Source organism: Mastigoproctus giganteus, chromosome 13 (assembly GCF_048544385.1).
Source record: "Mastigoproctus giganteus isolate SK-2022 chromosome 13, ASM4854438v1, whole genome shotgun sequence".
Lineage (NCBI taxonomy): Eukaryota > Metazoa > Arthropoda > Arachnida > Uropygi > Thelyphonidae > Mastigoproctus > Mastigoproctus giganteus.
Window position 1 is genome coordinate 115,498,999 of NC_143587.1, and position 26,651 is coordinate 115,525,649.

At 38.2% G+C, this 26,651-nt stretch overlaps 1 protein-coding gene across 1 annotated transcript in view; it reads left to right on the forward strand.

The window, feature by feature from the left end:
- Positions 1 to 26,651, forward strand: part of LOC150076379 (ubiquitin carboxyl-terminal hydrolase 36-like) — a 334,558-nt gene that overhangs the window by 38,698 nt on the left and 269,209 nt on the right. Inside the window, exon 4 of the mRNA XM_090387341.1 lies at positions 6,727 to 7,059. Coding sequence (XP_090243467.1) covers positions 6,727 to 7,059 — 333 coding nt within the window. The remainder of the gene's footprint in view (positions 1 to 6,726; positions 7,060 to 26,651) is intronic.

Sequence of the window (26,651 nt, forward strand, 5' to 3'; positions counted from 1 at the left end):
GAAATAATGAAACTCAGCTATTCAGATGGATAGTCTTCAAAGTAGTTTCCTTAACTCTGTATACACCGATTCCAATACTTTTACAATTTCTGAAGCATTCTGTTAGGCTTCTTTTGGACTTGTTAAAAAGTTCCTATATTATATTCTAAATAATTTCCTCGGTTGTTACAAATCAATGACTTTTCAAAGCTTTAAGCATGGGAAAAAAACAAAATTGCAGGGAGCTAAAAAGGCAAGTACAGTAGAAATCCTCTTATTTGATGCAGTCAGAACTGCCTATTAAATTGGTTAGTCGAAAAAGTCGTTAAAGTGGGAAATGGTAAAGTTTATTTTTACTATCTTATGTTTTTTTATTATATTATTTTGAATTATATTTTCACTTAAAACATGTACATATACAAGTATTCATTTAACCTAAACTGATTAATTTTCATTCATTTAGATCATAAAATGAAATTTTTGACTCTGGATTTGATCTGATCCCTTTGTCATATTTAGATCCACCTATTTCTGTCTAGAGGGGAAGTGTTGGATAAGAGGAGGTCAGTTAATTAAGAGGCTTTACTGTATGGTAGATCTGGCAACCCAAAGGTCGTGGGTTCGAATCTCACCTCAGGCTTGGATCAGAGTAAAATGCAAAAACTTTGGGAGGTGTATTATGGCCACAGAAGCCGATGTGCCAACAACTAACAAAAAAAGAAAGAAAAAGTATCGCAGATTGCAGACCACAGTGATAGAGTGCTTCACAAGAAATCCTTGAATAGGGAGCACCAAGTGTGCAGGGGCATTGTGGTGATACAAACGTAAATCCTTGTAGCCTGCTTTTCTGGTTATTTTCTTCAAGCAAACAGCATCACACAATCGTCATAGAACTGTTTTGTAGTATTCCTGATTCACTGTTTGACCATGGGGAATATATTCAAATAAAAAAAAAATAAAAATAAAAATGTATGAAAAGTGCAACCTTTACATTTGATCAATTTGACCTTGCTCTTTTGTTCAGATTATAGCCATATACTCATGATTCATCACCAGTAATGATGGAAGAGACAATATATGGTTTAGCAGTAGCAGGTCGGGGAACATCCTGATGTGCTAGAAGCTATAAAGCTTTGCTTAGCTGAAATGTGTTGCATTCTCAAATCTTATGTTAAAATTGATTGACATGCCCCATAAGAAATACCAATTTACTAGCAATATCATGTATTAGTAAAACCACTTAAAAGTCTTTCACCAACATATACTATACAGGAATACCTCACATAGCACGGTTAATTCGTGCCAAAATAATTCCGCGCTGTGCGAAACTGCGCTAATCGAGGTATTATTAGTATGTGTTTTAATGTAATGCATTCCAACAATTTGATTAGCATTAGTAGAGGCATATGATGCAAGAAAGCAAGCTTATGCAGCATCAGCCAACAAAAAAAAAAAAAAAAACCAACACTTCCATTTCACCCTCCACTCGTTCGAAATACCTGTCCAGCTGAGCCTTAAATTTATTTAGGCTATCTACTTCCACAACAAGGGATGGAAGTCTGTTCCACCAACCAGTTACCCGCTGGCTAAAGGCAAATTTCCGCTCATCTATCCTACATCTGTCTTTCCTCAATCTGAATTTATGCCCTCTCAGGTGATTATTCTGAGCGAGAGGAAGAATCCCATCGGCATTGAGCATGCTCAAACCATTCAAGGCTTTATACACTTCTATCAGACCACCTCGCCAGTGCCTAGTCTCCAGACACTGTAATTTGCAAAACTTAAGCCTTTCTTCGTAAGAGCAACCCTTTGTTAGATTCACTAATCTTGTTGCCCTTCTCTGTACTCGTTCCAGCAGCTTTACATCCTTCTTGAAATGAGGCCTCCAGACCTGTATACAGTACTCAAGGTGTGGTCTGACCATTGCCTTATACAAGGGAATAATCACTTCCTTATCCCTGCTAGAAAAATTCCTGTATATCACTGACAAGACACCATGAGCTACTATTGCAGCCCATCTGCACTGCTCAAAAAACTTCATATCTCCCTGCACAATTACCCACAGGTCCTTTTCATTCTCTACCACTGTCAGTGTAGTACTACAGGGTTGATATGTTGCTCTGATGTTGCTGTTTCCCATATGTAGTATTTTACATTTGTCAATGTTAAACTTCATTTGTCACCTCTCAGCCCATCTGCTCAACCTTTCCAGATCCTGTTGCAGCAGCATAGCGTCAGTAGTGTCCTTAACAACCCTGCCAACCTTTGTATCATCTGCAAACTTGAACATTAAGCTTGATATACCATTATCAGTATCATTTATAAATACAGAAAACAATAATGGACCCAACACTGAACCCTGAGGGACTCCACTAATAACACTAGTCCATGATGAGCAGTGTCCATTGATTACCACTCTGTCTTCTCCCGCTCAGCCACCCCTTTATCCATAGCAGCAATTTGCCTCCAATGCCACACTGCTCCAATTTGTGCAGCAGTCTTCCATGTGCAACAGTATCAAAAAAAGCCTTTCTAAGATCCAAATATATAATATCAAAGTTATTCCCTGCATCCAGTTCTTTTGTGACTGCATCATAGTATCCAATCAAATTGGTCAGGCAAGACTTTCCTTTAACAAAACCATGCTGTGTCTGAGCTGTAACTGAAGTCTTGTGTAGATGATCCTGCAGTGCTTATTTAACCAGTGCCTCCATTAATTTTACTGGAACAGAAGCCTTTGATCCTCCTCTGTGAATTGGGGTCACATTTGCACATCTACAGTCTATGGGTACCTCTCCTGAGCCCAAAGAAACTCTTATAATTATGGCTAAGGGTTTGCTTACTTCCTTTGCTGCCTCCTTTAATATAACTGGATAGATCCCATCCACCACAGGTGCCTTTTTTATGTTTATCCTCAACAATTTCTCCTCCACTTTCCTCTCAGTTATTGCAAAATCATCTAGCTCACTGCCAGAGTTTACTTCGCCTCTGGCATTCCCCTTCCTGAATAAGTCCTCATGTGTGAATGTAGACGCAAAATACCCGTTTAGTTTGTTAGCCACCTGAGCAGGATCCTCAACTGTTGAACCATCAATATCCAGTGGACCAATCTGATTCATCCTTTTTCCTTCTACAGTTTACATAGGTAAAGAACTCTTTTCTGTTTTTCTTTGCCAAGGATTTCTCATAATCTGCCTTTGCCTGCCTAATCTTTGTGACTTAGTTACAGACCAGCTTCCATGTCACCCATTAATTTATATGTATCCCATGCATTTTTCTTCTCTGCCATTGTCTCATTAGTTCATCTGAAATCCATTTAGGCCTAAACCTTGAACAATATTTCTTAGTTGGTATGTAAAGCCTAGTAGCTTCCAAGAAAAGTTCTTTGAATGCTTCCCATTTTGAATTGGCTGTTGGTAACATCATCAGTTGGTCCCACTGTATAGAATTTAAATACCGTCTCAGACCATCGTAGTCGCCTTTACGAAAGCAAAAACCCTTCCCTTTACCCCTGATGGTAGTTATCTCTTTGAGTAAATCCCACTTCAGCACACTGTGATTACTGCCACCTGGTGGTTCCTTTATCTCCAGATTCTTAATGGATGAAGAATCACTACTGATAATCAGATCAAGAGTATTACTCCCTCTAGTTGCCTACCGAACATGCTGATGTAGAAAACAATCATCCAATAAATCCACAAAAGCCTTGCTAGTGTGTGATTGACCAACCCACAAATTCCAGTCAATATCTGGGAAATTAAAATCCCCCATTATAAGACTGTCTGATTTATTGGCCCACTCTATTTCTCTGTACAGTTTCTTATTATACTCATCAGAGTCATTAGGCCTATAGCACACTCCTACTCTCGATTTTGATCTCCCAATGCTTATGTCACCAAACTGACTCGGCACTGCACTGTCCAGCGATGTCGACTGGCTTCACTTCCTTCACTTAACTAATAGCATAACCCCTCCTCCCTTCGTATCCTGTCTATCTTTTCTGTTCACATTGTACGCCCCAAATTCCAGTTCTGAATTTCTTATATCTGTGTGACACCACATCTCTGATATCCCAACAATATCTGCCTTTGATGTTTTGAGCAATATCTCAAATTCATCAAAATTATTTACAAAACTCCTAGCATTGGTGTACATGCAAGTATACACGCACCTGTTCCTATCCTTAGCTACCCTAACACAACCCATGTGTTTACTTGTACTGCAATGACTCACAGCAGTCTCTGAAATATCCTGCACCTTGTTTTCCAGGCTGCTGCTCATTCCAATAGAAGCAGTGCAAGAATCACTTTCACCTCTGCCAGTGGCTACTGTTAATCAATTAGTCCTTGTATCCCCCCAAGCTAGTAGTTTTCCGACCCACCTAACACTGCCTAGGTAGCATCAGCAAATATTCTTGCACCCTTTCTATTTAAGTGTATCCCATCCCTGTGGAAGCAGTCTCTCCTGTTAACAAGTACACACCAGGCTGAAAAAAAATTCTACCCCCTTGAGCCTTGCGCAGTCTTTCCAGGGCCGAATTGATCGACAAGGCTCTCATCATATAATCCCTCCTATCGTGTCTGGGCAGAATTGCAGACACTTTCAAATTCAACCCTAATTCACGGCTTCTTTTCAACAGTGACCTGTACTTGTTAAGTAATTCTGCCAGTCTCCTTCTCTTAATATCATTAGTGCCAACGTGTACAACTATATCACCTTTTCTGCCCTTAAAAGATGATATCCGCTCTACAACGTCATCAACATTTGCCCCTGGCAGATATATCCTGGTCCTGTTCCACTTATCCTTTTTATAAAGCATGTTCCCTGTTTCTCTGACAATAGAGTCACCAACAACTACTAGTTCCTGTGGGACCAGCGCGTTCTGCCTTGGGGGTTGCTTCTGTGTTGCATGATGACCAAGTGCAAGCTCTGGCGTTGATGTGGGCAGCTGAGAGCTTGATAGGCTCCTCACTTTAGATTCTTCGAAGGCATGTATCCTGTCCTTCAAACTCTCATATAGGCCCATAACAACGCTGAGTTGTCACCTGATTTCCTTACACTCCTTACATCGCGCACACACAAAGACATCACCCATGGCAATATTATGTCCCGTACCCGATTGCTCCACAAACATCATGCAAGCAGTGCATTTTAAAAGGCTGTGATTCAGAGGGTAACTGTCCCCCTCAGTTCTTCCCTGAGCCACAGCACTTCCATTAACTTGAGCCTTTTGCTTTACTGCTCTGGTCTGAGTCATGATTTCGATTTAATTTAAATAAAATTTCAATGTCAGTACAAAATTATAACCCTAAACTTGTATCCCAACACAGTTATAATGCTGTATATATTTTTCAATTTCGAGTATTATCTACGAGTTCCGTTTATATAACTTCCATATCAAGTTATGTATTAATTAATTATGTTACGTTTGTAATCTAAGTCGTTATATGTATTTAGTTAAAAAGTAAAATTTAATCGACAATGAAGTTTAACAAGATTAATAGATTTTACTGATTGAATGACAATATTATATTATATACTATACTATACTATACTAAGCTTACTCTCTCTAGTTTGGGATATAACATTGTATTGTATAAGAATGGCGGCAAGTTACAAACAGTAAATTTACGGACACTTAAGTATTAATTAACTTGCAAATCTCGCTGTCTCAATTCAGATACTGTCTCAATTCAGATAAGCTACTTATAGTAAATAATTTGATATAACAATTGGTCAATAAAGTGGCTAAATATGGCTAAAAAACTTCTCATTCAGCGGAGCTGCAACTTGTAACACGTGGATTTGATACCCTTACCGATACTGATTTATATGGGTCGAGTTGCAAAAATATATAGGTGTTTGTTTACTATAAATTGATGCACATGAAGTTCTTGCAAAAGAAGAAATTAAAATGATAAAAATGAAAAATACTACTAAGTACAGTACAAATGATTTTTATTGCAGTATGTACATACCAAAAGAATATAAGTGAAGTATGTACTGTATTTTTATTTTGAAAAATAACTGATCAGTTTAGTTTGCACAGTTCTTTTCTTCTTTTTATCTGCATACATCTCTTTATAACATCAAATGTCATTTTGCAACGTCTACTTTACTTTAATACCTCGTTCGATGTTTGGATCTAGAAGAACTCTCAGCACCATTACATTTCTTCTTTACACTCATATTTGTGTATAAAGGTGTAACGTTTTTAAAAAATAATCTTTAATAAACCTTTAATCTTTAATCCATAAACATGACCTCGGGGCCAATGGCACCTCGGAACAGATGCACATGGGGAAGGATTACCTCAGTACAGTAGCGTGTACTGGTTACAGTACCGCCTTCCAGTATCTGGAGTTGTGTACGTCCATCCAAGATAACGCCTCCCCAGACGAGAACACCTTGACCGCCATATCGATCCCTTTCAGTGATGTTTGTGGGATGATACCGTGTGCCAGCCTCTCTCTCGTCAGATTAGCTGACATCCAGAATCGCTGCTGAGACTGAATCTACTCTCATCAGCAAAGAGTACCTTAAGTAAAGATTTTGTGGTTGTAACCTTTAGAAATAGTGTTGGTCCTTAAGTTTTACACACCAGTATAGTAGTTCTCTGTGATGTATGTCACAAAATCAGTCCCTAAACTTTTCGATCACTTCATATTTTATAGGAATAATGTTTGAATAATTTTTGATTAAATTTAATTTTTATTTACTAATCTGAATCTCTGTATATTCTGCTAGCAAGGAATGAAGTGATGAGTGGATTTAAAAATAGAGCAGTTGTAACAAACAGAATTGGAAAAAGAGATGCCTCAACTGTAAATTCCATTAAGGAAATTGGAGAAAGTAGTACCGTAGATGATGATGATGATGATGGTGAAGATGGATTTTCTAGACCTAGAGTGTACCTGTATCCAGCAGGAAATATTGATCTAAAATGGCGACAGATTCATGAAATTGGTTCCGGCCTAGCCAATTTAGGAAATAGTTGCTTTATGAATACAGTTTTACAGTGTCTCACATACTGCCCACCACTTGTTAACTCTGTTCTGCATGATAACCATTCCTCAAAATGTGAGTTAACTTTTTATTTGACATTATAAATAAATATACTTATTATATTATATGAGAGATTATTTTTTATTATGTATACAAATGCACATACACAAAACTTTGCTGATCATAGGATTACTTTCTTCAAGATCTTTGTGAGTAATTTTCATTTGCAATCATCTGAAAGGCATATGGGAAAAATAAAGTTATGTTTCTTGCTTACAAGGTACTTTTTTTTTTTTATAAAATATATTTAAATATTTAGAGTCATTATGTATTACCAAAAAGTATTAGGATCCTGAAAAAAAAAGACAATTTACAGATCAGATTTTGTTTTGGAGTTGGATCTCTGATCTACTGTAAACAACAAATAGCACTTCCTGGCAAATGGACAAACTCTCACCATCTTTCTAGTTTGGATTCAGATCGGAGCATTAAGCAGGCCAGTCTGTCATTGGCATGGTATTTTCCTAAAAAATCTTTTATTATTTCCTAAAATAATGAAGCTCACACAGTGAACAACAGTGTCTGACACCAGATACATTTCGAGAAACAATATTTATAAAAAATAAATCAATCTAAAGGCAAGCTACAAAAATTTTTCGAAAGCACACGAGAACAAAAAACCTGCTGCACCACTACAATCTAAGACAAGAAGCTGATAGCGTATATTTGAGTGCATGATTGATATTCTCCATGTGAAATATGAGCAGAGCTTAGTGGAATTTTAATGTTAAAATTAGTAAATAAAATTTTAAAGTTTAAATTAGTAAATAAATTGTGATGTATATGCAAGTTTAGAAAAAAGAAAAAAAGAATTGACTAAAGTCTAGAAGAAAAGTAAACAAAAAATCTGGAAAAACCAAAAGAAAAGTTTTCCATATGCTTTTGCAATAGGATTTTTTAAGGAATACTGCGAATCATAATCTTGCCATCAGCAGAAATTGAAATGCGCAGAATTGTGGTCAAAATTCTGTGCTAAGTGATTCTGATTGTTAACAAATATTGCATCTGGTAAACCAAAACTGATTTCAAACTAGAACTGCTGCAAACAGTTACCTAAAAAACTTTATCAGCCAATTTCTAAGAGAACACTGAATAAAATTGCATTACATGAATATCTGGAGTAGAGTCCCGTGAAAAAGACTACAGTTAATAGCTGAGCATTAAAAAAAAAAAAAAGTCCAGCTAATATTGGCTAAAAGACATAGGAACTGGACTGTTGATGACTGGAAAGCTGTAATATCATTTGACAAATCCAAATTTTACCTGTATTCTAATGATGTCAGGCACCGAGTTTTCATTCAGACTGTGAACAGTATCATACTAGCTTGTGGTGGGTCAGTGATGCTTTGAAGATGTTTTAACTATTTTGAACTAGCTCCACAAATATTTTGGATGATAAGGTTTGTTGTGCCCTTTGCTGAACATATGAAGGATATGCATGATTTCAATACTCCTGTATTCCAAGGTGACAACTGTCTGATTCCCAGGCCTCCACTGTTTTAAAGTAGCATGAGGGAATGATAAGATATTTAAATTGGCCAATAAATTCACCAGATTGAAATCCTATAGAGAACATATGGGACTACCATGAACAGAAAGTCAAACACAATAACAGAATCCATGAAATATGAATGAAGTTCAGGCTTAATTATTTTCAGAATGGCCTAATTGAAAAATTACACAGGTGGCTAATTTTCTGTCCAGTTTCTATGTATATATATATATATATATATATATATATATATATATATATATATATATATATATATATATATATATATAAACATATATGAAATAAGTAATAGATAGAAAATTAGATCAGATTAATGCCATCAAATTATTGATTAAACATTATATCAGTCTGTAAAATATATACTACAGTGTTTATTGAACCTTATTCACTGTTGCTAATGCACCAGAAAAATCTTATATATATATATATATATATATATATATATAAGATTTTTATATAAGTCTATATATAAGTCTATATATATATATATATATATATATATATATATATATAGACAAAAAGGTAAATATTAGTATATTTGTGTATATGGTAGGGGAGTTGAGCTATCAGGTGTAATAACCATGGAAGAATAGGGAGAACCTGTAAGTAAAAAATCAATTTATCTGAAATAAAAATAAAATGCAATTAATAATTATAGTAAGCACCTAACGTTTTATATATATATATATATATATATATATATATTATTTCCAGGGTATGGCAATGTAGATCTACACAGGCTATCTTAGTCTTTTTAAGTTATTTTGGCCTTATGGCCCGCTGTATACTGTTTATATATGTTATGTTTTTATAGATAGATGTGCGGAAATTTGCCTTTAGCCAGCAGGTAGTTGGTTGGTGGAACAGACTTCCATCCCTTGTTGTGGAAGTTGATAGCCTAAATAAATTTAAGGCTCAGCTGGACAGATATTTCGACAAAACATCATGTACCAAGAAGCAAAAAAATCGGTACAGGCTCAATTTAACACCCTACCCACTTTTGCTCAAGTGGTTCAAAAGCCAGCTGCATTAACCAGTACTGCGCAAAGAGCATCAACAACTGGTACTCAAACAGAGATAACATTCTCCCAAATAAATCAATGTCAGACTGGGCTTGGTCAATTTTGGAAGCTGGGCCCTTATCTAGTAAACCATCTAGGACAAACAAGGCTGTTAACACACCAATCACTGTTCTACATACTAATAATAACCCAAAGTACTCAGAAAATGATGACCTCACTAAAACTGACTCAATAGAAATGGAAGAAAACACTAACCATGAAGAATCGGTTCTCGGCCTCTTCACAGAGGAAGAAATGGAGACAGGAAGACCGTACTTCCCGAAAAGAAAATCTGCTCACCATAAGTTGACAGAAGCTGAGGACCACACTACAGCCAAATAATGGTCTGTTTCCTTCAATGGAATTGTAGAGGATATTGCAGCAACCTTGATGACATTTGGGATCTTCTTCTCCAGTATATCCCAGTTGCCTTTTGCCTTCAAGAAACTAACTTAACCTCTTCTGTTACTACCTCACTTAAATATCATGTTATCTACAGACAAGATTGAGTTTCTCATGAAAGCAATTCGGCTCATGGAGGGGTTGTAGTCAGGTCCAGTATCCCTTTCCAACCATTAATGCTACAAACAAATTTAGAAGCAGTAGCCGCTCGAATATCCTTCCATTTTGTTCCTACCATTGTCTCCTTATATCTTGTCCCTAACCAAGATATCTCTTACAGTGATCTTGAAACTCTTGTATCCCAGCTCCCTGTTGCATCATGGGAGATTTTAATGCACATAATCCTTTATGAAATGATAGGATACATGATAAATGAGGAAAAATATTAGAAAGTTTCTAGATAAGCTAAATCTGACACTATTGAATACCGGATTGCCCACTTATTTTCATCTGCCTTCTGGGTCAAGCTCAGCAATTGACCTCTCCATTTTCTCACCAGCCCTTCTTCCACTGTTTGACTGGTCTGTTCATGATAGTCTACTGGGTAGTGACCACTATCCAATAGTTTGTCATATAGAAGCAAATTTACTACCTTGCCATAATCAGACAGCCAAATGGAATTTTGCTAAAGCTAATTGGATAAAATATAGGCAGCTAACGATCCTAGAAAAAACAGTTGTTTCAAATGTATTAATTAACACTGCTGTTACTTATATAACAAACCAAATATTGCAGGCCTCCGAAGCAACAATTCCAAGAGTGTCCATAAGTCATAAAATAAGATCAAAACCCCTGGTGGAACAATGAATGCAACCAAGCCAAACGAGAGAAAAATAAAGCCTGGAATAAATTTTGCAAAAACCCCTGCTGCTAATCTAGTGCAGTTTAAAAAAGCCAGAGCCAATGCTAGGCACATTCAGTGAGCAAGCAAAAGAGAGTCGTGGAAATGCTTTGTTTCAATGATTACAAGGTCCACCAAAACAACGCAAACCATCTGGAAAAATATTAATAAAATATATAACAAATATCCTGCTTCACATCTATCCATACTGAATGTAAATGGGAATGACATTTCACTGCCTCAAGACATAGCTAACACTCTTGGAGAATCTTTTTCTCAAACCTCTGCCGTATCCTCATACTCATCAGACTTCCAGAAATTAAAGTTCCGTGCTGAAAAGCAGATCCTAAATTTTAGCACTGACCACCACCAACCATACAACTCTCCCTTCAAAATAATTGAACTACGGCTTGCTCTTAACAGCTCAAGGCCTAACACTGCTGTGCCTGATGGAATTTACTATTCCATGTTAAAAGAGCTGAGTGAAGGGTCGTTTCCTGTCTTACTCCTGTTATATAACCGGATTTTTACAGAAAATACTTTCCCTGATACCTAGCGACACTCATATGTCATAACATTATTAAAACCTGCCAAGGACTCAATGAATTCATGTCACTATCGGCCTATTGCCCTCACCAGCTATATGGGAAAAATAATGGAAAAAATTATCTGTTATCTTACCTGGTTGCTGAGCAAATACAACCTTATCAATTCATTGCAATATGGATTTCGTACAGGCAAATCAACTTTAGACCTATTGATACAAATAGAAAATCAGATTCGCAATGCTTTTGTTAGGAAGGAACATTTGACTACAGTTTATTTAGACATCGAGAAAGCTTTTGACACAGCTTGGCGATATGGAATTCTCCGCTATTTATATTAATTTGGCTTCAGGGGTAATATACCAAAGTTTATACAGAACTTTCTGAAGCAGTGGTCTTTTCAGGTCCGCATTCAATCCACCCTCTCACGTAACTTCATTCAAGAAGAAGGTGTTCCACAGGGCTCAGTTTTAAGTGCCACACTATTCATTATAAAAATAAACTCAGTAACTAAGGTTATTCCAGCCACTGTATTTACTACTTTATATACAGATGATTTTAGTATATCTTGTCACTCCCAAAACACGAGAATGATTGAGAGACAACTTCAAGGTGCTCTTAATAGGATTATAACTTGGGCTGCAGATAACGGTTTTCACATATCATCTGAAAAAACTGTCACAGTTCATTTCTGTAGAAGACGTAATCCCCATCCTGACCCAATTCTAAAGTTGGACAACCATGACATACCTGTTGTGCCTACTATCCAATATCTTGGGTTAACTTTAGATAAAAAATTGACCTTTCTTGAACCACCAACTTAGAACCACCTGTTTCAAGAAATTAAACGTTTTGAGAGTATTATCAGCTACATCATGGGGTGCTGACCGTCATACACTCCTTCGTTTATATCATGCAATCGTAAGGTCAAGGTTAGACGATGGATCGCCAGTTTACAATTCTGCTAGATCCAGCATCCTGAGGTTTTTGGACCCTATTCATCACAGTGGTCTATGCATTGCTCTTGGGGCCTACTGCACATCTCCTGTGCAAAGCCTGTACACTGAAGCTCACAATCCTCCACTCTCTCTGTGGGCTTGGGTAAAGAAAGCCTGCACGAGAACGACGACAAACGTCGGATAACTTACGCGGTAAATTAGTTTGCCGATACGGCACTCTAGCGCTGCTCACTCGGTAAACAGACGGTAGGTGTTATCAGACTGGAGCAAAGTCGAGAACGATATACTGATTGACAGGTAGGCGTGGCAAACAATGAAATGATTGGTGGTGGGCGCGACAGACGACAAGCTACTGTGTAGTCACGTGTGTATCCGCATGAGTGTCTTTAAAAATAAAAGTACATTAATAAAAAAATTAATATTTTATTAATAAACAATTTATGTGCTAGTCCACTCATGATTCTAAAGAAAAAAGGTTAGGTTACCCCCTCCATTTCGGGAGAGGTTCAAGCTCCCATGGGATTCAAGTGGAGGTAACCTGACCTATTTTCACCATTAGGGCGTATTATTGAACAAGAAAATAAAAATACGGTCATAAAAAAATTTATTTTTTTATGAATGTATTTCTAAATATGACTGATTCTAAAGAAAAAAGGTTAGGTTACCCCCTCCACTTCGGGAGGGGTTCAAGCTCCCATGGGATTCAAGTCGAGGTAACCTGATCTTTTTTCACCGTTACAGTAAATGTTAGGGCATGTACGATTAGGACAAGTTACCATTAGTGCTGCTACAGTGATACTAAACCGATGTTATCGTGTGTTGTGTTCGCGCACCAATCAGCACGTCGTTTGCCACGCCTACCTGTCAATCAGTATATCGTTCTCGACTTTGCTCCAGACCGTTAACACCTACCGTCTGTTTACCGAGTGAGCAGCGCTAGAGTGCCGTATCGGCAAACTAATTTTCCGCGTAAGTTATCCGACGTTTCTCGTCGTTCTCGTGCAGGCTTTCTTTACCTTCGCCTCTCTGTGAAGACAAATTTTATGCTGTCAAAATCAAGAGCCAACCCCTGCATCCAGCGTAACAACATCTATTTACTCCAGGTTTTGAGAACTTGTATACCGTTTATCCATCAATAAATTGACCTGCTGGCATACATCTTCACTCATTACTTGACAATTGGCAGCTAGATCTTTCTAAAATAGCCACCACTATTCCATTGCTTCTCCATGGCCTCTCTGTCCCTGCAAAAATGGGGGAAAAGTACTCTTTCTCCAGAATATAAAACATCTTAAGTCTCTTAATCTTAATCTTAAATCTCTAATTGAAAAATAAGAATCTTATGCCTTATACACTGATGGCTCCAAAACTGACCATCACGTCAGTGCTGCTGTCATTCCTCCATCATCCACAATCTCTAGTCAGTTACCCTTAGAATGCAGTATCTTTACTGCTGAACTACATTCCATACAAATGGCCCTTTAAACTGTAAAATTGCACCAGTTTACCAATAGTGTTATTTTTACCAACTCTCTCAGTGCCCTTCTCGCTTTACAGCAACCAAGAAAGCATCACAACTACCTACTTGGTAACATTCAAAACTTGCTGAATCATCTAGCTAAGAACACAAAAGTAGTAAAATTTTGTTGGGTCACTAGCCACGTTGGCATACCTGGCAATGAGAGTGCTGACTATGCAGCCAAATCTACTGTGGAACCAGTTGACGCTTCTTTTAAAATCCCTTTCAACGACTATAAAAGTGTTATAATAAGGCAAAGTATGAATCATTGGCAAACCGTCTGGCAAAATCAAGAAGGCAACAAACTCCTTCGGATTAAACAGGAACTCCAGTCTTGGCCATCTAGTTTCCACTCGAACCGAAAGGAAGAAGTCACACTTGCAAGACTACGAATAGGACATATGCATCTTACTCACTTTTATCTTCTTTCTTCCTCAGATCTGCCTTTCTGTCCAAACTGCCAAGCACAAATCACAGTCCAACATATCATAGTTGACTGCTCTCTCTATAATGGAGTACAGCAAACCACCTTTTTATCAAACCATGGAGCCCAAATCACACATACTTTACAACAAATATTAGACAACAGATATGACATTAATGCAGTTTTCACTTTCCTAAAAAGGATAAAATGCTATGACAGAATTTGGTGCATAATGGCCTTTAGCTGCCATTGTGCCATAAAATCAACAGCAACAACAACCTAGCCAAATTAAAACATAAACTGCCAGAGCTGCAAGAACATTTTATTATTACACCTGTGGATAAAGCATCAAATAACTATGCATTTATTTGCAAAGCATTTTATGCATACACCTTAAAGAATGAACTTAACTCCAGTAATACCTACAAACCTATATCCAGTTCCTGCAATATTATCACAAAGCAACTTATAGCCTTTAGCAAAAAATTGAAACTGAATATTAGTAATTACAATCTGCCATATATGTAATTTATACCCGAATTCCATAAAAATCCTATAGGCTTCAGATTTATAATCTCATGTAAGAATATTTATGTACATATACCCGGCAAAACCTTGGAGCACTTACTAAAACCCTTGTTAAGCATCATACCAAATAGCAAAATCATTGGCAATAACCTACCAGTATTAGAAGCCTTACATAATGGAAATATTTCAAATATACAAACATTTGACTTCCATAGCTTATTCGTGAGTATCAATCAAATCAAATTAAAAACTGTGCTAAATAATCTATACAAAAAATACAGACAGGCTATAACTTACAATACCACTTACTGGAACAACTTAGTTAACCAATGTGTCTCTCATAACTTTCTGTACTGTCTATCAACAAATTGATGGCAGTACTGTCTATCAACAAATTAATGGAACACCTATGGGAATTCCTGCTTCATGTGTAATAGCCAATCTATATTTATATTGGTCTGAAACCTCCTTTCCACAGGAACTTAGCATTTACATTACAGGTATATAGACGATCTCATAGTAATGAACTGCCCAAACTTTCTAATGGAATATGGACACTTATATCCCAATGAGCTCACATTAGAAAAACAAACAGCAATAATAATGCAGCCAATTTTCTGGATCTCTATATTAAAATAAACAACTGAAAGCACCACCAACCTGTACAATAAACTTAATGTGTTTAATTTTAATGTTGTCAACCTCATGCAGTGGCAATCCAACATATCTAAAGGAGTGCATGCTATCCTATCACAATGCATAGGGTAGCAACTATGCATTGTGATATGAACATTATATAAAAAATTGATTAATAACTCCAGCAGATCTCTACTACTACTACCACTTTAGCAAAACCCTCAATAATCAAATATAAAAATCTAATTGCCAACCATATAAATAATATAATCAGCTATAATTGAAATTATTTCCCCCTTAACTACCAGATCTGTACATAGTATATATAATACACTTGGCCTCTGTGGTGTCTTACAACTTGGAAAATTTGTACCCACCAATTGACCAATATAGTGTATTAACTCAGTATATATTTATATATTTTTTAATAATTTAATTCTTCACTTTTATTTTATTTTCTTACCCACATGACTGACCTTAAATACATGGGATATACATTCCTGTACTCAGAAGGATTGTTTGTGAGAAAAAGATCACTCGTGTTGGCTATGTGATTAGGATTGTCTGGTATTCTATATTAAATGAACGATCCCTGCCATTAGTAATTGCAAAAGCCTCATCATCTTGATCCAGCTGGGTGTGTGTGACTAGAAAATGGAAGGCAGCTGGAGTGTGAACATTAATATCACCAAGGAAAATTATCTATTGTTAGGAAAGATGGACTGGAGAAAGTGAAATTTCAAAGAGAGTATGTCAAAGAGTTCCAAGTGATTAGTGGAGTTGGGAGAATGATAGAGGCAACATATTTAATTTGACAGAATGGGATGTGGTGAGGGGACCTCTCTGCTGCTCCTCCAGATTAACTGGGATCCAATGCTCACAGCCTAGGTTCCAGGCTAATGTCAATGGAATCCAAGATGTTTGCACTGCGACTTGTAGAAATTCAGAAAGGGGAATCCTGGTGGTTGAGGGGCCCAGCTTCAATACTGGTCCATACATTCTGGTCCCTGCTTCAACAAGATGGGTGGTCCTTGATGGCTCGTCTAGGATCAGTCGGATAGTGGATTCACCTGCAATGGTCAACCGTGCTAATGCTATGCCTCCACCCTCATGGTCCGAGGGACAGGATTCAGGCTGGCGGCAGTGCAGGTATGGTGCCTGGGTAGCCCTGGCATTCTACTCCAGAGCACATTTATTGCATGCCAGGTAGTGGGCATCCCTTTGGGCTCCATGGTGGGTGGGGAGCTCTGGCACTAAACCAACTTAAAAACATGATGAATCCTGATAAATATATTTCTTCAGGGGCTGAAGACACAGATAGCGCTATTACTACAAAGAGACAGCAAACTGAAATACCATCAGAGCTTGTCCCGAGATTTTTAATTATCCATTCAACCAGTGAAAAACCAATTGGGAAAATGTCACCCTTTTTTATTCAGAAAGGGTTAGAGGGATTAACAGGTTCCCCTAAATCAGTTAAGAGACTCCGTTCTGGGGACCTTAATTGAAACAAAAAATTACAGGCAGTCTGAGCAGCTACTCCAAGCATCATGAATCAGAGGAATAGCCATAACAGTGACACCACATAGAACACTCAACTCATCGAGAGGTGTCATATCAGAGTGGGACCTTCTTGATTGATCTTACCGTGGAGGAAATCTGCTCTGAACTGAAACTACAGGAGGTAATTGCCATTAAGAGAATTAATGTATGTAGGGATGGGAAACTTGTTCCCACTAGAAACATAATTCTGACTTTTAACTCACCAACGTCTCCTAATGAGATAAAGCTGACTACATCAACTGTCCAGTGTGTCCATATGTTCCAAATCCTTTACGATGTATTAGGTGCCAGAAATATGGACATTCTCAAATGGCCTGCCATGGAGTCCTTGCATGTGCTCGATGTGGTGCAAAGGACCATGAAACAACATCATGTTCAGCCACAAAACCCATCTGCGGTAACTGCCTGGAAGAACATCCAGCCTACTCACGAGCATGCCAGAGGTGGAAAGAAGAAAAGGAAATTCAGTGGCCGAAGGCAGAGATGAGCATATCATATCAGGAAAACAGTTAAACCTATAAATATCAACAAACCCACCTACACCCAGAAGGTAGCATGGAGATATTCCAACCGAACTCAAACAGACATGACCATTCCTCCAAAAGAGTCATTCACTCCCATCGCACATTACCTCTTAAGCTTACAAAAACCTGCACAAAAAGATCAATCAGCTGTCACTCCCATATCAATATCTCCTAATGCTCCACAAGTAACAAAAGCAATTCCTAGAGAAAAGACCGAGAAAGTTGAAGTACCCCCTATAGTACCCAAGAAAGCATGGATGTCGAGGAGAAGGAGGTACAAGATGATTCAGTCTTGAAACTCTTTGCTGAGGAGGAAATGAACACAGCACAGTGTAAATTCTTTCCCAAAAAAGATAAATCCAAGACTGACAAAAGTAAGCCCTCAACACCTCAGAAGCCACGTGATACATCCACCAAGCCAAAATAATGGCTTAATTCCTACAATGGAACTGTCTTGGATTCAGACAAAACAACGATGACATCAAGACCCTCCTGCAAAAGCATGAACCAGTTTGCTTTTACTTGTAGGAGACATACTTGAAAACAAATGAAAACCTTTCCTTTCGTAATACTACCATCATTCGAAAGGACAGAAGTGGAAACGGACCTGCTCATGAGGGTGTTGCTATTCTTCTGGAGCAACCACACCCATATCAACATATTCCGCTCTCCACCAACATAGAAGCAGTAGCAGTTCACTTTACGGTAGGGGTTTTTACTAACAATTTGTTCAGTTTATTTGCCACCTGAGGTCGACATCTCCCATAAAGACCTTGATGATCTCATTGTGCAGCTGCCTACTTCTGTCTTACTCCTGGGTGATTTTGATGCATGTAACACCCTGTGGGGTAGTGCTGACGTTAATGGAAGGGGACATGTCATAGAGCATATGCTCCCTGACAATAACCTTTCCGTTCTAAATGTGGGAAGTAGTATCTTTATCCACATGCCTACCCGTACATTTTCTGCCATTGATCTTACTATATGCTCCCTCCCTCTCTCTCTCTCTCTCTCTCTCTCTCTCTCTCCTTCCTTCACTCACATGGGAGGTAGAGGAGAACCTCTACGGAAGCAATCATTTCCCTGTGATAACCAGCCTAATTAACGGGAGGCCATGTCTACCTTTTAGGTTACTGTGGTGGAAGGTTGATCAGACTGACTGGAATGCCTTTCAACATCTGGTAGATTTTGACATCAGTAATCAGCCGAGAGCTTATCAATGATGCTGTGGCATACATCACAGAAAGCATTGTCCATGCAGCTGTAACTACAATTCCGAAAACATCTATCCAGTTTCCACTGTTTCTGAAACCTTGGTGGAATGTTAAATGCACAGCAGTAGCAAAAAGGGCACAAAACAAAGTTTGGGGTATATTTTGACGATATCCCACCACGGCCAATCTCTTAGCCTTTAAACATGCAAACACAAAAGCACGCTATATTTGTCATCTGAGCTGAAAGGTATTGTGGATCCACTTTACCTTTATTACCTTTATCCACTATTACTCAGTCGACCAGCCCTAAAGCTGTCTGGAACAAAATCCAGAAAATGAAGGGGAATTATACATTGCGCCCTCCACAGTCCTGAAACATAATGGATGTGTTATTGCAGACCCAACTGCAATAGCCAACGCGCTTGGGGAGACCTTTTCTGCCATCTCGTCAATATCTTCTTACTCCCAAGAATTTCTGGTTCAGAAAGTCAAACTCAAAAAGCAGCCAATTAACTTTATATCTAAAAATTCTCATCCCTATAATGGGACCTTCACTATGGAAGAGTTAGAAACAGCTCTAACTCTTACCAAGGCAAGTGCTGCTGGAACAGATCTTATCCATTATGATATGATCAAACATCTGTCAGCAGAATCCATGGACCAACTGGAAATATTCTGTATAACAGAATATTTCTAGAAGAGCAGTTTCCAAAGGCAAGCACGTAAGGCAATCGTACGTGCCTTTCCTAAGCCAGGAAAGGATCCCAAAATCTCAACAAACTACTGTCCTATTGCTCTGAATAGCTGTCTGTGCAAAATCCTGAAGAGAATGGTCAATGCCCACCTTATATGGTATTTGGAAGCAAATGGACCCTCTTCGGAGTGCAGTGTGGCTTCCTTAGGAATAAGTCCACTTTAGACCATTTAATCAGGCTTGAAACTTCCATTCAAGATGCCTTTTTAAAACAAGAACATCTGGTGTCCATGTTATTCGATATGGAAAAAGCGTATGACACAACTTGGAGATTTGGAATTTTAAAAGACTTTTATAGCATTGGCCTTAGAGGTCATCTCCCAACTTTTATTAAAAACTTTTTATCCCATCATCATTCATTCCAAGTTTGTTTGGGTGTTTACTCTCTCTCGGCCTTTTTGCCAAGAGGAGGGAGTACCCCAGGGATCAGTTGTAAGTGTTACGCTTTTTTTCATCAAAGTGAATTCCATCGTAGAACAACTTCCTCCAACTGTAAGCTGTGCCCTCTATGTTGATGATTTCAGCATATTTTCTCAATCTTGCAACATTGAGGGTTATCGAGAGACAACTGCAATGTGCCATTGATCATCTGAACTCATGGTCAGTGAATAATGGCTTCAGGTTCTCCTCACAAAAGATGGTCTGCGTACACTTTTGCTGGAAGTTCAACCTTCACCCTGAACTGAGACTTGGACAGAATGCTATTCCAGTAGTACCTCAAACTAGATTTTCCTTGTGCCTGTGTTTGATAAAAAGTTGACATTCCTACAACAAATTTGTCAACCACGTATGAAGTGCATGAGAGTACTACATATTCTACACGCAGTCTTTTCTAATTCCCGGGATGCTGACTGATACACTTTATTGCACCTCTATCTTGCACTTGTGTATTCCAAATTAGATTACGGATCCCAAGTATATGCATCTTCTAGACTCAGCATAGTCCAATGGCTTGATCCCATCCACTATCAGGGAATTTGTATTGCCACTGGAGCATTTCGCACATCTCCTATCCAGAGTCTCTATGTCAAAGCAAACGAACCTTCATTATCGCTTTGTCAAAAGCAATTGTCTCTATAGTATGCTTTGAAATTGAAATCCCTGCCAGACCACCCCATGCGGACTGTGGACACCCGTTTTTGAGCCACATTGGGAAAATCTATACAATATTCACCAGACTGCCAATTATCCATTCGGTATTCATATCCAAAGGCTACTCAGAGATCTGGACATTACATTAGACAATGTTGCCCCATCACTAGGACAACCTCATCCACCCTGGCATGCTCGTGTTCCCCTTGCAACTTCTCCCTTAACAACTGGGGAAAGGAGAGTACGCCATATGCTGTCTACTTTCAGCTCTTTTCAGTTCACCGATCTGAACATTCTGACTTCTTGCCAGTCTACACAGATGGTTCAAAGTCAGAAATGGCTGTGGAATCTGCAGCTGTCTTCCCAGGCACTATGATATCTGAGCAGATCTCCCACGAATGCAGTGTATTCACTGCACAGAGCTGCACGCAGTTGAGCTAGCCTTGGATCATATACAAACCACCCACCACAAAAAATGTATGATATATACCGACTCCTACAGTTCATTGCAGGCTTTATCATCAATGAAGTTTAATTCTCATTCTGTGCTGTCCTGTCCTGTCCCAGAACAGCAGAAGCTGCATTTCCTTTCACAATCCAAATTTCATGTTCGTTTCTGCTGGATCACTGGTCACATAATCTTAGGAAATAATTTGGCAGACAAATCCGCCAAAACAGTGACCCTTTTTAACTCCTGCCTGTTAGTCCCCTATATAGACTACAGGCAATTAGTATGCAAGAAACTGTTATCCCAATGGCAACACTCATCACAAGTTACATGAGATTAAGCCTGTAATTGAACATTGGCAGTCTAGTCTGCACAGGAACTGTAAAGAGGAAGTTATTATATCTCGGCTCCGCATAGGACACAGTCATCTGACACACTCCTTTCTGCTGAGGTCTGATGACCCTCCTATGTGTGAGCAATGTGACACCATTTTAACTGTAAAACATATTATATCTGACTGTCCCAGTTTTAGAAATGCTTATTTTAATGCTTTTATCCATCTGTTGTTGTTGTTGTTTGGGTTTTAGGAGCATTAGCAACTAAGGCCATATTGCTCCGGGGATATGCGGTGGTCATTCTCTGACCTTTCCGCATCCTCCTTTCCGTATTTGGTGGTCACGGGCTTGAACCCCGGTCTAATCAAGAAGCGTGTGCTATGCACTACTGCTCCCTGCCCACCTGGCTACGGAGGCGCCCTTATATATCTGACTGAGCTATATACACTCAGTGAGATTTTAAGCGACAATGACGACGTGTCAGCAGTTTTTAAATTTTTAAAAGCGATTAATACACTTATATGAAATATTAAATTTATTTTTACTCATATACTGATTTTTATTTATTGATATGTATATATATATATGAACTTTTGACGAGGTAAGCTTTTTAAAGGTTACCTCATCAAAAGTTAACCTAACTACTCATCTTTTTTGAATTTTAAAATCTGTCATGGCGCAATATAACGTTGTCATTTTTGTGCCATAAAAAACTAAAAAACAAAACAAACAAACAAGACAGAATGGGGAAGAGAGATTTTAAACTAGAGAAGATTCGAAATTACTGAGTCTCTGACGGGGGATATCAGAGCGGACATATGCTAGGGTACTACCCATGAAGCAAAAGGTACTTTGCTTCATAGGTAGTACACTGAGTAATTAGGACAAATGAGATGAGCAATGGTTGAATCAACCAATAATTGGGATTCTATAAGAAAAAGCGTGTGGGAGGTTGGCAGACTAAGTGGAAATGGACATCATTGAGATTGGAACTGAGACCACATACACTTGTAAAATGAACAAGGAAGTGTTTGGGAGGTTTAAATCTTTTTACAGATAAGTTTGTTCTATTAGTTTGACTATTCATGATGTATTCAGTAGTAAGAAAAGGTAGGGAGGACATGTTGTGTGAAGTAATGAAATTTTTGGATATGGTGTATATGTGGCAAGAATATACCCAGCTCCTTGACATAATGTAGTCTCAAATTGTGAAAATGTGGTAGTGTACAATGGCAACAGAAAGCACAAGACTGCAGTTGTTGCTGGAAACTTTTTGAGGAGGCCTTTATTCTGCAGGTGGGTCAACAATGGCTGAAGATGATGACGAAATATGTCTAAATAGTTTTTCTTCAGTTCATTTTCTCATCAATAAAATGCACAATCAATTTACATTAGTTTATAACAGATTTGAGGCTATAAGGACAATTATTTCAATTGTAAGACTTTTTGGGAGAAAATTTACAGTGATTTTATTTATGTGGCTGCCACTGTATAGCATGTTCAGTAGCTATAAGAATAAAATTCACGTTACAGACTTTTTGACCTACAAATGACCCATAAAGGAATGTATTAAGTTTGTAAGTTGAGGATGGCCTCTGTATATTTCACCATATGTGATAAAATTTCCTTTTTATCAAAATAAGAATAAATGATTATTATAAAACATTAGTGTACAGAGTTCATAATAGAAATTCCAAATTCCATGGAAAAAAACACTCTAGGAAGCCCATTTATCAGACACACTGATGAAAGGGTGAAATATGTTTATAATGTGTTTAGCTTATTAAGAGATATTGAAAAGATCATAGCCTCACTATGAAACAGTAATAACTGATCATTAAAAGGCAATTAAAAGCAAATATTGAATAAAAAATAGAATAAAAGAACTTACCAAAAAAAATGTGTGCACTTTTCCAGAATGTCAAAAGTAAAAAATAAAAAAGTATGGTTTATAGTTATAATGATGGGAAATGTGTCATTCCAAAATTTCCAATATTAGCATTAGCATTGGCATATGATGCAAGAAAACAAGCTTATACAGCATCAGCCAAAACAAAAAACCTTTCCCATTTCACCCATCCATTTGCTCCAAATGTTTTTCTAGTTCTTGCCTTGAATTTATTTAAGCTCTCCATTTCTACAATGACAGATGGAAGTTTGTTCCAGAAATCAACCACCCGCTGGCTAAAGGCAAATTTCTGCACATCTATTCTACAACTGTTTTTCCTCAGTTTGAATTTATGTCCCATCAGGTGATTAATCTGGACAAGAGGAAGAATTCCATCAGCATTGAGTTTGCTCAAACCATTCAAGGCCTTATACACCCCAATCAGATCACCTTGCAGGTACTCCAGACACTGTAATTTCCATAACTTAAGCCTTTTTTCGTAAGAGCAACCCTTTCTTTGTTCTATTCACTAATTTTGTTGCCCGTCTCTGGACTCGTTCCAGCAGCTTTACATCCTTCTTAAATGACGCCTCCAGACCTGTATACAGTACTCAAGATCTGGCCTGACCATTGCCCTATACAAGAGGATAATCACCACCTTGTCCCTGCTAGAAAAATTCTGTGCCGACCGGGCTAGCCAGGTGGGTAGCCCGTGGTCGCGGGTTCGAATCTCACCTCGGGCTGGGATCACAGTAAAATGCAAAAACTTTGGGTGGTGCATTATGGCCACAGAAGCTGATGCGCGAACAACTAACAAAAAAAAAAAAAAAAACCTGTATATCATTGACAAGACACCATGAGCTACTCTTGCAGACCTTCTGCACTGCTCAGAAAACTTCATAACTGACTCCACAATTACCCCCAGGTCCTTTTCATTTACTGTCACCCTGAGTGTACTACCACACAGTTGATACGTTACTCTGGGGTTACTGCTACCCATATGCAGTACTTTACATTTGTCAATGTTAAACTTCAGTTGCCACCTCTCAGTCCATCTGCTCAACTTTCCTAGATCCTCTTGCAGTAGCGTACTGTCATTAGTGTCATTAACAACCCTGCCAATCTTCGTATTGTCTGCAGACTTAGACATTAAGCCTGATATCATCAGTATCATCATTAATAAATACAGAAAACAACAATGGACTCAACACTGAACTCTGAGGGACTCCACTAATAACATTAGTCCATTGATTACAACTCTCTGTCTTCTCCCACTCAACCATCCCTTTATCCATAGCAGCAATTTGCCTCCAATGCCACACTGCTACAATTGTGCAGCAGTCTTCCTTGTGCAACAGTATCAAAAGCCTTTCTAAGATCCAAATATATGATAACATTCTTTGCATCCAGTTCCTTTGTGACCACATCAAAGTATCCAATCAAATTGGTCAGACAAGACCTCCCCTTAAGAAACCCATGCTGTGTCCAAGCTACAACTGAAGTCTTGTCTAGATGATCCTGCATTGCTTCTTTAACCAGTACCTCCATTAATTTCCCTGGAACAGAAGTTAAACTAACAGGTTTGTAATTACATGTGTTGCCCTTTGATCTCCTTTGTGGATTGGGGTCACATTTGCACTTCTCCAGTCCACTGGTACCTCATCTGAGTCCAAGGAAGCTCTCATAATTATGGCTAAGGGTTTCCTTACATCCTTTGCTGCCTCCTTTAATATAACTGGATAGATTCCATCCACCCCAGGTGCCTTTCTTATGTTTATCTTCAACAATTTCTTCTCCACTTTACTCTCAGTTATTACAAGATCATCTAGCTTATTGCTAGAGGACCTTTGTATCATCTGCAAACTTGGACATTAAGCCTGATATACCTTCACCTATATCACTGATAAATATACAAAACAAAATGGACCCAACATCAATTCCTTGGGGGACTCTATTCATAACATTAGTCCACAGAGAGCAGTGTCCATTGACTACCACTGACTACCATTCTCGGTCCTTCCACTCCACCATCCTGTTATCCATGTAGCAGCTTACCCTTAATATCTTACTGCCCCAGTTTGTACAACAGTCTTTTATATGCAAAAGTATCAAAAACGTTCCTAAAATCCAAGTATATGATATCAAAATTATTTTTTTTGCATCCAGTTCCTTTGTGACCATATCATATTATCCAGTGAAATTGGTCAGGCAAGTTGCCTTCCCCATAACAAACTCATGCTGTGTCTGAAGTATAACTGCAGTCTTGTCTAGATGATCCTGCAATGCTTGTTTAAACAGTGATTCCATTATTTTCTCCGGAACAGAAGTTAAACTAACAGACAAAGAGGGATCAAAGTGAGCCATGAATAATTACAGAATGTTAGCTAGACTTCTGAATCAGGGAAAATAATAGAATAACTGGTTAAAGAAGATGTAGGATTATCAGGATCTGGGCAGCCTGTCTGGACTGCTCAGAGAACTTAATAACTTTCTCCATGACTACCCCCAGGTCTTTTTCATTTTCTACTACCTTGAGTGTAGTACCACACAGTTCGTCATTAATTTGGGATTACTGCAACCCTTGCTACCTAAATGGATGCCAGATGAACTGATGAGACTTGTGGCAGAGAAGAAAAGTGCATAGGATGCATATTATCAGGTGATACAGAAGTCTGTGGTATTAATTAGTCTATAATGAAGTCAGAGAGAAGGTTAGGCAAGCTAAACCAGATTATGAGAAGTCTTTGGCAAAGAATGCAAAGTATAGCAGGAAGGGATTGAATAACACTGGGCCACTTGATGTCAATAGGTGAACTATTGATAAACCTGTTCAGGTTGCTAACAAACCGAATAGGTATTTTGCATCTACATTCACACATGAAGAAACTGATCACGATGCCAGACATTTATCAAACACTAACTGGGAGATACATTGATTTTGTGATAACTGATTGGAAAGTGGAAAAGAAATTGTCGAAGTTAGACATAAAAAAGGCACACATGGAGTAGATTAGATTTATCCAATTATATTAATTGGGAGAACAGCAACATTTTGAGGATACCACTCTAAAACAGTGTGTGAAAGCTGGCTGCTAGATAGTCTACTGACCGAACCTATTGGTAACTCTCTATGAGACATCTGCAATTCTGCCCAGACATGATAGGAGGGAGTATATGATGAGAGCCTTGTCAATCAATTCGGCCCTGGAAAGATTGTGCAAGGCTCACGGAGTAGAATTTTTTTCAGCATGGTCTGTGCTTGCTAATAGGAGAGACAGCTTCTACGGGGATGGGATAGGATACACTTAAATAGAAAGGGTGCAAGAATATTTGCTGGTCTATCGAGGAAATGTTAGCGGGA